Below are 13,817 nucleotides of genomic sequence, written 5' to 3' on the forward strand. Positions count from 1 at the left end.
TTCTATAAAACGCTGTATTTCTCGCTCGAATCCTTTTTTTATATCTATACTTTCATTTCTTCTGTTGACTAGTACTCTTCGAAATTGTGTGCATGTATTATCAGTTCTATCATTTGTGTCTTCTTTTTTTGCTTACGTTCATGTATTATTTTGTTTATATAATAATTAAATTTACCATCAAATGATAATTATTTGTATTTTATTATTAATTTAAGTAATATTTAGTCTGACTTTGACGGGTCTGTCAGAAATAAACAACCTATGCTATGTTGATACGTTAGCGGATTGCGTTAGGAGCAAACATAATAATTTATTGAATTATTTTAATATAATATAATTTGTTATAAATATTAAATAAATATTAAAATTACATTTTTTAATTGTAAAAATATTATTTAAATTTTTAAAGAATACATAGTATGAGGCTTCGCGCTAGTCTACTGTACCGCCTACTGTACCACTTTTTTAGTATCTTTTCTTTTATTGTTTCCTGTACAACTTTCTACTTGTTATTAATTCAAACAAATACTATCTTTATTACACTTTTTGTTATCACTTGTCTTGTTTTTTGTTTTTTCCCCATTGGGAATTTGGGAAAATTGGAGGAATTCAACAGGTCTCTTGAAAATGGGAGTTATCGTGTTTTGTTTTTTATAAAGAATTGGCAATAATAAAAAAAATCATTGGTACATTATGTGTCTGGCATAGGAACAAAAAATTGTAATTGAAGAAAACGTCACTACTATTTATACTGGCCTTGTATTAATTTTTAACGTTAGTTGTTAATAAATTCATTTCAAACTATACTCAACTTTTATTTTTAAACATGTTATTTAGTTTATGTAATAATTAAATTGATATTTATTTACATTTTATTATTAATTTAATATTTAGTACGACTGATGGGTCTGTCAGACGTAAACAGTATATGTTTAACAGCAATGCAGACGAAATATTCAGCAAAAATTTGTTAATGGTGCAGGTGACATTCGGAACAAACAACAATTTCTTGAATTTTTTTTACCTTTTTTATTATTTATATCTTCATTATATAATTGATGATGTTCTTGATAACCAATATTTTATATTTTAGAACAGCAGCTGATAAAGTAGTTCAATCTAACGGCAAGTTGGAACAATTAGTGGTAGCGGCTCAAGAAATAGCTGCCTCCACAGCTCAATTAGTAGTAGCCAGTCGAGTTAAAGCAGATAGAAATAGCAATAACTTGCAACAGTTGACGCAGGCGTCTAAAGGAGTTACCACAGCAACAGGAACTGTTGTTGCCACTGTTAAAGATTGCAGCGAACTAATTGATGAGTCAGGTATAAATATTTCAAAATTGACTTTTATTCTTGAAACGAAGTACACTGCTCATTAATTGAAGTGGATATTTTTATCCTTTGTAATTTTTTTATTTATTTGTCTTACAAAATATTCCGATTTAATTGTAATGGATACGGCCCTTAACAAGAATTGATAGCAAATGCTTTTTACATGCTACTTTTTCATTCTTGTTTTTTTTTTACTTTTCAGTACTTCGTACTACCTTTAAGACGTTTAAAGACTGTGCAAGTTGGACAGCTAGTGCGTTGGGGATAGGAAGGTTTGTCTCAATTGGAAATCACTATGCGACTGAATGTGTGTCAGAGTGTTGTAAGCAGCAGGGCTTGGAATCGCTATATAGAGACAGAATCTGTAGCGTATATATATGGGTGATGACGAGAAAGAGCCATAACTTATGCTGAATGAATGATAATGAACTACATGCTAAGAAACAGGGGTAAAAGAAACATACACAGCATCAATGATTATTAGCTTCTTCAGGTCGGCTACGGAAGGGTGATTTCTAGGCAAACTATCAGCAGACGGTTGCATGCATGTTAAATGAGAGTGAGAACGGACAACGTGCACGCGGATATCGTTGGGCGATGGACACAGTCAATGGAGCTTTCAAGACTGGAGACATTGTCTCTGTTTTGACGAATCAAGATTATGTTTATATACGTTTGATGGTAGAATATTGGTCTGGATAGAAAAAGAGCAATGATATAATGAACATTTAATGGATTCAACCACTGTCTTTGGATTCGGATCAATTTCTCGCTGGAGGGCATATGTTATAACGGACGCACTGACTTAGTAATTTTAATTAATGAAACAGTGACGGCTGTAAAATATCGTGACGGGGTCATGGAGCCAATAATAGCCCCATTTGTTGGTGCTATAGGTTAAAGATTTGTTTTTATCTACAATAATGCCCGTCATCACCGCTTGAGAATTGTGAGAAAATGGATAGATTATCATGAAATTACAAGCATGAAGTGCCCATCGTGTTCTCCGGACATCAATTGCATCTAACACGTTTGGGCAGAAATGTCCAGAAGTTTAAACCGACCTCAAACTTGACAACCATTATTTAATGAATTGCAAAGAATTTGGGATATAATACCTCAAAATTTTATTGATAATTTAATACTGACATTCCCAAACAGAGTAACAGCATTAAAAAGAACGAACGGCGGCCCTACAATGTTTTAAATTATTTATAAACATGGCAATTTTATTATGACTTTCTTTTTTTTTTTTAATTTTTCATTGATTTTATATTATTTATTTATTTTAGGGTCTGCGTAGCGCAAGCGGTAGGATGTTTGCCTCGTAAGCCGGTGGTCCGGAGTTCGAATCCTACCGCCGGCAAGAACATCTAGACATTTTAAAAATGTCTATAGGCCCCAGGTCGACTCAGCCTGAATAAAAATGAGTACCTTGGGTAAAACCAGGGGTAATAATAGACGGTTGAAGCGTAGCACTGGCCATGTTACCTTCCTTGTATACCGTAGGCCCTAGATATAGCAGACTACCCTGCTATACTCCCAAAGCCGCGACAGCGGTATAAAACGGGAGACTATATTATATATATATATATATTTATTTTATTGAAAAGTATTTTTTTACTTCTTTTCACTGCCGAACATGGATTATGCATAAAGTTTGTGTGGTAAACATATTAAAATTTGACTTTTATTTATTTCGAACTTTGACACACGTAATATAAATATTTTTCTAATATATCTACACTTCAATTGTGAAGCAGTAATATATATATATATATATATATATATATATATATATATATATATATATATATATATATATATATATATTCAGGGTGGAGTTTTATTCTTCCTACATAGGATCACATTAATATATTTGTCTTTCTCAAAAAAATCTTAACATTAAGTAAGAGTTTACCAGTTTCAATGAGATTTATACATAATTTTCTTATAAGAACCTTGATAATAACCATAAGAACATTCGTTTTATTGTTGGAAAATAGGTTGAATTAAGCTTTGCAGTCATGGCAGCGCAATAGACTGCAGTACGTAGTCATTCGCATTTATTATTTTCAATAAAAACTTAAGGCGAGTTTCTATCGTAGACTATTTCACCCCATACCAGCATGCTCCCTGTAAAAGTTGTATACCGTTCCATATAAAATTCCAAGGTTCTCATATAACCACTTTATTTTATTATTACCACTGTAAGACTAAAGGCAAAGTCGCGACTCGCTAAGGTTTTTTTTCATGCAAACCGTCTCTTGTAAATCGGTCGTACTGCAGCCAATCAGCTTATTGTAAATCTTCCATTTCCTATTCCAATAACTATTTACTATCTTTTACTATTCATACTTCCGAACAATATTAAGGTATAACTATTTTCCTAATTTCAAGCAGTTTAAACGAAAGTTGTTTATAATTTTATTTTGTAATTTACAGAGGAATTCGATGTTTCTAATCTAACTCTCCATCAAGCAAAACGATTGGAAATGGACTCACAAGTGAGAGTTCTCGAGTTAGAAAAAGAATTGGAACAAGAACGTTACAGACTCTCAAGGCTCAGGAAACATCATTACCAATTAGCAGGAGAAAACGAGACTTGAATTAGCTTAAGTATTGACAATTTAAACTAATAATCGTTACATAACTATTTATTAATGTAGATAGTAAGGATATAATCGTTGAATGGAGAACGTTCTTAATATTTTGGGGTTTATATCATAGGATTAAATAAAAGAATTAAAATTTAATACTAAATAAACCTTTTACAACGTTTAATAATCGCCAATTTTATTTTGATATAAACGATTTCTCCACTGAGCTAATTTGCAATTTTTAATAAAAGATTTTATTATTATAGATGATTACTACTGCATTTACTCAAATAGTTTTGTATCTCTGCCTCTATCTCAATACAACTATTTAATCTTTTACACAGACATGTATCTCTCTCAATAAAATGTTTTTCTTGATCTTTCTTTGCTGGTCTTATCGGAAATTTGATATTGATTGATTATTCCTATTGGGCGATTCCCATTTCGATATTGAAATCATTTGAACCTATGCTCTCTCATTATGGCGTCGATCGATGCCACATGTTAATTGTCATTCATTTTCTTCAACTTATCCATTTTTAACTATCAAATATTCAGTGACCTACTACACGCATTTCCGTGTATTTCCTCGTGACTCTACTAATGGACAAATTTATAAAAATTTTAAAGACTGACTTGTTTACTGAAGTATTCAAATATGCAGATAGTGTATATGTCTACAAAATGAATTCTGCGTGAGTATTATCATATAAATTTAAAACCAATTGAATATAAACACTATTCCAATTTTTGTATTATTGATAATAAATAAATAATTTTAGTTGGAAAAAGTCCAACTTTTTCAAAAAAGTAATTTAAACCCTAAGAGGTTCTACGCGAAGTTTCTAAGCGAAACCAAATTACAAAATTTACTAAAACTTGTAGCTACTTTGTTCTTTAACGAGGCTTTTCCTTATAAAAATGTCTGTTTTTCTATTAATTGTTGAGATTGAGTTGGGAACCCATCTTATTACAAAACACGGAGTTTTGATTAAAAAATATACTTTTGGGATTTGCTGAAAACAAAAAAGTTTTCATTTTGTAAAAATGCATTCCACATAAAATACTGTTGTGATTTGTAAAGAAATCATTGAACACCTAATTAATGTCTTGTTCATCAACCTCGACAGCCAGGTGCAATAGATGTTTGCTTAGAAAAAGCATTATAACAGATATTTTGAATCGTTTGGAGGGTGATTAGGTATAGTGAATGACCAAAGACAAACTACAGTTTAAAATTAGATAATAATTGGATCAATTCAAGGATAATTTTTACAAAAATCGATGTCGTTAGTCATCGATTGATGATTGCATACATCAATTGTAGTGAAGTTTCCTTCCTTCCTTTCCATCCTTGGCAGTAACTAATACTATTCAGATACGTCATAGAATGAATGCCGAACTTCTTCCTGGTTCGGAAGGAATCATAATTAGGGTTCCAGATCTTCTTCTTGCAGGCAGAATTTTTGCAATCATATGATGTTCGAAACAGAATGGACACTTTTCCACTATTCTTGGGCTGTTGTGCTGCCTCGAAAACCGAATATGTAATTCATATATCTGCCATGTTTAGAGAACTTCGTCGTTGTTAGAATATGACACTGGACTCTGGATTTAAACAATTATTTATTCAAAAATCGACTTGTTTACACCTGTTTGTTATATATTCTGTTACATATTGATGACCCTATTGTCATGAATATAATGGTTACTTTTGGTTATTTAGATATTTATTCGTAGTCTCAAATTATATTTTACGTCAGTAATGATGTGAATACCTCATAATATAAGTATTACAATTATAATTATTTTTTTTTAATTAACGATTCAAATCATAAGTTAATCAACCCCATAATATTAAGAATATGGCTAAACTATTGTTTAATAATATATTGGCACACAAACATCATATAAATGTGTTTATTTTTATCCATTTTTACATTACATTGTAGATTATAGTATTTGATCAATACCAGGTATAAAATAAGAAGAGAACTGATTGACAATCTACTTGTCGAATGATAATATTGGTATTTATCATTTTGATCACTAACCCGCAAATTCATGAAAAATATTCTGCTTTGAATTTTTTGTGCAAGTAGCTTTTATATCCTTCAAAATAAATATATAAAAATATACAAATAACTTTAGGAAAATATAAAACGAATATAAGAGCTAGATAGCTCAGGCGGTAAAACCAGGGGTAATAATAGGCAGTCAAAGCGTAGCACTGGTATTGTTACCTTTCTTCTATACTATAGGCCCAAGAAATAGTAGAATACCCTGCTATAATCCCAATGCCCCACTAGCGGTATAAAGAGATACTATTATTATTTTACAGAGAATATAATCAATCTTTCTATTCATTTCAACGTTTACAATTTGTTTAATACGTTGAACATATCAGCATACAGATACAGCAAACTCCAGTTATGTTGAGGTTTCGCCACACAGATTTTTGTACTTTTTAATGATATTGATTAAGTAAATAGTAAATAGTGTTGAAACAGTGGCGGGCGCAAATCTACCTGAATAGGGATCTATAGTAGAGAAACTTTCTGGATAAATATGTTACATAAGATCATTGATTGGTTTTAAATATTGTTATCACTATCAAAGTTCAAATCACTCTTATTTTGATAACCGCAGTCATTTAAATTTAAAAATAAGTGGATTTACTTCACTTTCTCTCTGCTGCACTCTATATCAGATTCTTTTCTTGTACTTCAAGAAGAGAATTCGAAGTAAGTGGAAATATCAAACTCTATTGTTATATAAACTTTCTCTCATTTTTCTTACGAATCTGAACACAAAGGAGAAGGTTCTCAACTAACCTGTTGCTTGAGATGTTTTTTATTTGACATTATTCAGTTAATTTACCGTAATTTTTAAAATTTTTAAATAATATAATCTTCAAGTTATGTTTATAAGATATTTATTAATTTAGTGGCGTAGATACACCGCTGAATGTTCAGCTTTCAGTGGGATGAGTCCGACAGGATTGATTCGATACGAAAATACGTCGGTTCGCACACCTTTTCATGGTTGGTATTTGTACATACATCAAAATCAACTATACAGTAAAACGTAATTCAATTCGAGTAGCCGATAATTAAAACTTTAACTTAAACGTTTAAACGCAAGTCAGTCCCAATTATTTCTAATTAATTAAACATTTGTCCCTAAATGGTTGTACAAAATTCGATTTACAAACAGTCTACTTGCAGTTGGAATAGAATGATAAGGTAAAAAAACATCCTTGGCATTTTTCTAATGGCTAATTCGAAGGCCCTCCAAGGATTTAAGGATTACGGACAAAGCAATTAGAACAAATTCAAAACTCTAATAAAGCTTAACATATAAATAATATATTTGTAATAGTGTCGATATATGGTACATCATTTTGTAACAATTACATCACACCGTAGCTGAAATTGAGTTCAAGTGTATCACATAACTTATAAACGTGTATTCGTACTTTTAAACTAAGATGTAGATATACAAATATACCAAAAATATTAAAATTTAGTTTTTAATAATTTAAAGCTCGAGCTAATGCTTAATTGTTCCTTATTGCTTAGGTGTAAAGCTCTCTTTAATAATAATACATTGAAGCTTACTTCGCCGAATATATTATTAAACAATAGCGTTTCTCTAATAGGCAATTTTTTGTCTAAATAACAAGTTTTTCAACTGTTGTTGGTGTTTATATTATATACCGTTGTAGTTTATACACATTCATTTTACCATTATATATTTTATATGTTTGTATTACCTGAATTTGTATTGTACTATTTACAATTATTAAATTATTGTATTAAATTCATTATTGTGTTTTATTATGTTAACGTCGAAATCATAAGCACTTAATACGAATAATTACTGAGTTGCAACTTCCTGGAAGAAGTAAAAGAGGAAGATAATAGAATACCTGGTGGGAGGCGCCTTTTATTTTTCGGAAGCCGTTTGTTGTTATAACTGGTCGTACAGCGGCCAATTGGCTTATTATACATCTTCCATTCGACTATTTGCGTAGCGGGGACCTAAGACCTTCCGAAGCACGGGACGGCCCAGTTAAATTAGAAATTGAAAGATGGTGTCTTCACCGGGGTGGAATCCGGGCCGTTAGGCTTGGTCAGTCACTGACCCAACGCCTAACGACCAAGTCATTAGCCACTGAGTTATGGCCGCTACATTGCTGGGAAGCGCTTAACCAGCATACGTCATTAAAGGGAATTTATATTGGTATGGCCCAATTTATAAACTTATGAAGAAATGTGATTAGTGAGTCCTCATAGAGATAAAGGCACAGATGATGATTTTAATCATTATCACTAATTCATTAACAGTTACACTTAAAACTTACATAATAAATTAAGAAAAATTTCAATAAAAATCAATTCCACGCTGCGAATAAAACATTATTTCTGATTCTCAACATAACACAGATCTCGTGGCTTATTACAGTTGGTCTCGGGGGAAAAGCAGCGATAAAAAGTTTGAACACATTGACTACGGACTGACGCTCTAGCAATGTGTCACATATATCACAGACAATAAGCCGGTGAGATAATAAGAGTGAGCCCAAGCAGATAAGCATATTTAGACCGTTTGTTCCTTTCTAGAGTCACACAGTAATGCTTTTTCATAGGGATTCATATAGTAGCCGTCTTATAGAAGAATAGAATTATACAATTACAATACACCCAATATACAATACAGTTTCAATATTTACTTGTTTACTTGATGGGTATCAAAAAAACATGGTATGCAATTCTTTTCACATGGCGTACATTGCCACTTAGCTCTAGTTGTTTGACTCGCGTTACATGCCTGCCCAAAGTATTCATGATTTTAGAGTAAGACTCTACAACGACCTTAAGTATATTCTTCTAGCTTATGTTGATTTTCGCATTGGTGATCTGTTGGACGATCATTACCGTTTTCTAAACATAGACTATGCATTACTAACCACTGATCACTAACCAATGCATTACTGGTGCTGGGAATAGAAGACGGTTCATTTATACCATGGATGGTGACGTGGTTTGGGTGGAGGATGGCGTGGGGATTGGCGCGAACATTTCTGACAGTAGGATTGTGACTAACTGGTGGAGCGGACGATATTTTCTTTATAAGAGGACTCCAAGTCAATGTTTACCGTATGCCGTCATCTCTTATATTTAGACAATTTGGCTTGCTTTTTTTCAGTTTCTATGGCTTCTCGGATAATTCTTGGTTTATAGAAGCAGATGGGGGTTATCGTTCTGGAGTTTTCAAAATCAATTTTGTGAAATGTATGAAGATGCTGTTGACCTAGAGCTGAAATTGAGTCGGAATTGCGAACAGAAATTTAATGATCATAAATCCTATTTTGAATTCTACGATTTGTTTGGCCTATATAGGATTTGTAGGCAGTCTGCACAAGGAATTTCATTTGGAACATCAATCTCATCCCAAAGACTCGAACCTCATCTACGAAAGCTTTTCTTCCTCATAAAACTTATCTCAATGACCCCCTAATAAGTGGCAACAAGATATTGTGTACCTATATTTTATTGCATTTTTGATTATATCCACATGATTCTTGTTTGCACTACTCATTGTGATTACCAGTGAATTCTCTGGTGTTTCTCAACGGAATGATCTCACCTCATCTGATGATGAAGTTCGAAATTACTGCTTAACTATTCTTACATGGGAGTTGTAGAGAGAGAGGGTGACCAATTTGGTCTTGCATCTATTGCTCTATGTAACTGTCATATTGATGATTTTGTAACTACTGCTTTAATTTTAAATCTGCACAAAATTTCGTTTCTGAACTCTCTACGCTTATGAAATTAGGAGGATTTAAATGACGAAATTGGTTAAGTAATTAATGATATGGATGATAATCCAATAATCTAGTAGTCGCAGCCACACTGATCTTATCAGAATTCCATATGAATGTTTCTTGTTGTTTTTTGATAATTACTTGGTTTTAAGGCGTTTATAATAAATGTTTGTATTTAAAATACGTAGCTAAGTTTTTATTACATACATGTAATATGATAATATTACTTGTAATAAATCAAGTTCTTCAACAAATTTGGGTTATTTCTTGGGTATAGGAGAATAACTAGGGTTCTATTAAAACAAAATTTGAGATTCGCGGTTCTACAGGATTCATATTAAGGGACAAACAAGCCGTTCTAAATGGTGGGTTCTCTCCCTTTAAAGATAGTCATATACGGCGCTTGTAGAATGAGGCTGATAATTATCGTCCATTTATAGAAAAACGTTGTTCTCCTCTTCGCAGTTTAAAGTCAAGATGATGTACAATATTCCTGATATATTGTCAAACTTATCAGACATAATACCAGCCCAAAATATGGCGTTTCTCCCTGCATTAGGGAGACACTGCATGCGTAGCTGGAGACTGGGTAGCTCTTGTGGGTTGTCTCCAAATACGAATTAGTTGACCATCATTTACAAGCCAACCCTGATTTCATCTGAAAAAACGTGATCGAATTCAAAAATTCTTCGACATCGAATCGTTCGGCCCATTGCAATCGACGAACTCAGTGTTAAAGTTGTACTCGAGGAACTCTTACTAATCGCTGACATCTTAAACCATTTTGCAATGATATTTGTAGTGCAAAGACAAATAGAATAAATCCAAGTGTCATACAACTGGTACTGTCATAGTATGATTTCTGCGTATCATTAATGTTTTGTAACAATTCTGACATTAGTTAGAAATACTTCAACTACATCCATCTTGTATAAAATTAGTCTTTCAATAATAGTTCTATATATATAACACATATCTCTTTTTATAAAGTCTATTCATTCAGGCACAAATCTTTGTGAATGCTCTTCAACCAAAGTCACTATTCTTGTTCTGTTAATATTAATACCAGATATTATTTGATGATTTATGTTAAACCAAGCAGAGCTGGTTCAAATAAAACTGAAGAGGCAATAGATAAGGTACAATCAAGGAGTCAGAATCTGTTACAGTTCCAGAAGACTACATTTAATGCGGGAGTTTTATGGGCGGCCTGCACAAATGATCACTCTAAAATGTGGCTTGGCAATGCTGTGTAAGAAGTTCGGGAGCTCTAGCTGGTAATAGGAGTGAGAAGAATTGACGGAAATCAGATTCGAAGACATGCAGAAAAGACTAATAGTCCTTGTGTATGCTCCCCAGGCACACACAAAGGAAGAAGTCAGGGGTCGTTTAAGTAAGAAAAATGCAGGACTGAAACGAGAGACTCGACTCTAAAAAGCAGGAAGGTCGAAGGGAAGGGACAAATACTAGTCTACTCGATCCACAAGTCTTATTTTGTGAACTTAAAGAGGACTCACTTCAAGACCTTTTATGGGATGGATAAAGAGACCTTCAAAGTGATAAGGGGGCTAGATGACAAAAATACGAGTGATTCAAGCAAACCTTTAACACACTAACGTGACCTCAGTGTAGCTTACTGTGGCAATCGGGAAATTTGATGTAGCACTCATTCAAGAACCTTGGGTACACCAGTGTAAGATCAGAGGTCTCTCGGGAATAGACGGACGGCTAATTTACTCCATAATAGAGAAATCTAACATAAAAAAACTGCCGTTAACTCTAACATAAAAAAACTGCCGTTAACAAATTTTTGCTTCAGGGACCTAACAACAGTCAAGCTGTAGTTCATAGAGGGAGCGGAATAAAGGAGTTAATACTCGAATCAGTCTATATTTCCTATGATGACCCCAACCAACCTTCAGTATAAGAGTTGGAGAGACTGATGAATGATTACACAGGTAAAGGAACGCAGGTAATCAATGGCTGTGATTCAAATTCTCATCATACCAGTTGGGGCAGTACCGGAACCAACGAAAGAGGCGAGTCACTATTACAATTCATTATGGAATATAATTTAGACCTAATGAATGTAGATAATAAACCGAACTTTGTAACTTCAAATAGAAAGGAAGTTATAGACATAACGATAGCTACGCCATTTGCAAGCAGCGTCATAAGTCATGTGTCTGATGAAGCGAGCTGTTCAGACCACACACATATGTGCTTTGAAATAACGGGCTATGAACTCGTAATAGACACTCATCGGAATCTACGGAAAACTGACTAAGAAGCTTATCAATCAGACCTGGCGTACAGTCTTTGTAGGGCAAGAGAGGATATAAACAATACAAGGGAGCTAGACATGACAGCTGAACAATTAAATGAGACAGTTATGGAAGCGTACAAAGATAACTGTCCAGAAACAGTAAGAAATACCACCAGGAACGTGCCCTGGTGGAATAACGACTGCTAAAAAGAGGAGAGTTGTAAGAAGGAATTCAACTTTGTAAAAAGAACAGGTGAGTGGAGCAATTATCGCAAAGCTCTGACTGAATGCAATAAAGTCCAAAGAAGGCCAAAGGAGACTATTAAGTTAACGAGATCTTATTGTGTAAAAATCTAACGTGTCTAATATGATGGACCCATTTTTGCATTGCCAATACCGTATTAAACTAATAACTGCCAGAATCATTAGAATTAAAATGCAGATAACTACCAGTGTTTGTAGGTTTTTGGTACCCTTCTAAAATTATTTCATTCTTATTCGATCTAATAACTAGAAGATAAACTGGTTGCAGTTTCTTTTTCAATGGTAAATTGTAAATGTTGGTTAAAATAATTAAAACAGCCTTGCATTGTATCGATCTTATTATATATATATATATATATATATATATATATATATATATATATATATATATATATATATATATATATATATTTACAACAGCAAATTTACTAAGATTGGAGCTGCAAGGTCGGATAATAGAACAAGTGACGGAGTTTAAATATCTGGGCATCACATTATCTAGCTACGTAAAGCTCAAAACTGAAGTGGAAGATCAAGTGAATAGAGCAAACAGAGCCGCAAGCTGCCTGAATGAAAGGCAGAATTTACAAAACAGTCATAGAAGTACAGATATACGACGTAGATGCAAGGTGAAGAACATTAAGAGCTGGGTAAGGAACAGAAGACTAGAATGGAACGATCATATAAGCCGAATGACAACAAATAGAGTAGTAAAGACGGCAAAAGACGGTTCCCCAATAGGAAGAAGATCAGTAGGAAGACCACGAAAACGATGGAACGACAATTTACTGGAGGCACATTGAAAAACAGACAGAGTCATGTCTACATAAAAATAATAAGAAAATATTAAAAAAAAAAGGAATTGGGAAATTACAATATCTAATAGATGATCTAGAACAACCGTAGCTACAATTAAACTTATTTTGATTATTGATGTCCCAAAGTCTTGCCGAGAGATGTTATTAAAGGTAAAATATGTATTGTTAAATATAAATTTTACCAACTTTTTAAAGCATTTTAGGAAAGCTGTTTTGTGATAAAGTTGTATAGTTTTTTATTTTTTCCATTCTGATTTTATAATCTCCATTATCAACTCAAGTGGAATGATGGTGAATAGAGACACCACCTTCGATGATATTAAAACGTCCTACCTCTCATTTCATTGACAACACAAAACGTATATTTTGTATTATAATCTGTACGATTGCTTTTAAAATTAGACCAATATGTTTCAAGATATTGTACGTAGTAGAAGTAGTAGTAGTAATAGTAGTAGTAGAAAATGAAAAAGACAGAAAAGATTTTATTTCACATTTGTTTCGAAACTATCTTACCGAGTAGTAGTAGACTTTAAGAACATTTTTGTCAGCCAAAATTGTTGACTTAAGAACAATTAATTATTTTCATGTGAATTTTGACCGAAATTAAATGCATTAGTAATACCAGCTCTGAGAATATCTGGATCATTGTGTATTCGATCTACGATGAATATTGAACGATGTTCACTAGGTCCGCCAGAAAC

General features: G+C 32.9%; 1 protein-coding gene across 4 annotated transcripts in view; it reads left to right on the plus strand.

Moving 5' to 3' along the window:
* Positions 1 to 7,758, plus strand: part of Hip1 (Huntingtin interacting protein 1) — a 135,726-nt gene extending 127,968 nt beyond the window's left edge. For all 4 annotated transcript variants that reach the window (XM_072540442.1, XM_072540443.1, XM_072540445.1 and 1 more), the window contains 2 exons: positions 1,094 to 1,323; positions 3,778 to 7,758. In XM_072540442.1, coding sequence (XP_072396543.1) covers positions 1,094 to 1,323; positions 3,778 to 3,941 — 394 coding nt within the window. In that variant the 3' untranslated portion in view covers positions 3,942 to 7,758. The remainder of the gene's footprint in view (positions 1 to 1,093; positions 1,324 to 3,777) is intronic.
* The last annotated feature ends 6,059 nt before the right edge of the window (positions 7,759 to 13,817 follow it).

This window comes from Diabrotica undecimpunctata, chromosome 8, assembly GCF_040954645.1.
Source record: "Diabrotica undecimpunctata isolate CICGRU chromosome 8, icDiaUnde3, whole genome shotgun sequence".
NCBI lineage: Eukaryota > Metazoa > Arthropoda > Insecta > Coleoptera > Chrysomelidae > Diabrotica > Diabrotica undecimpunctata.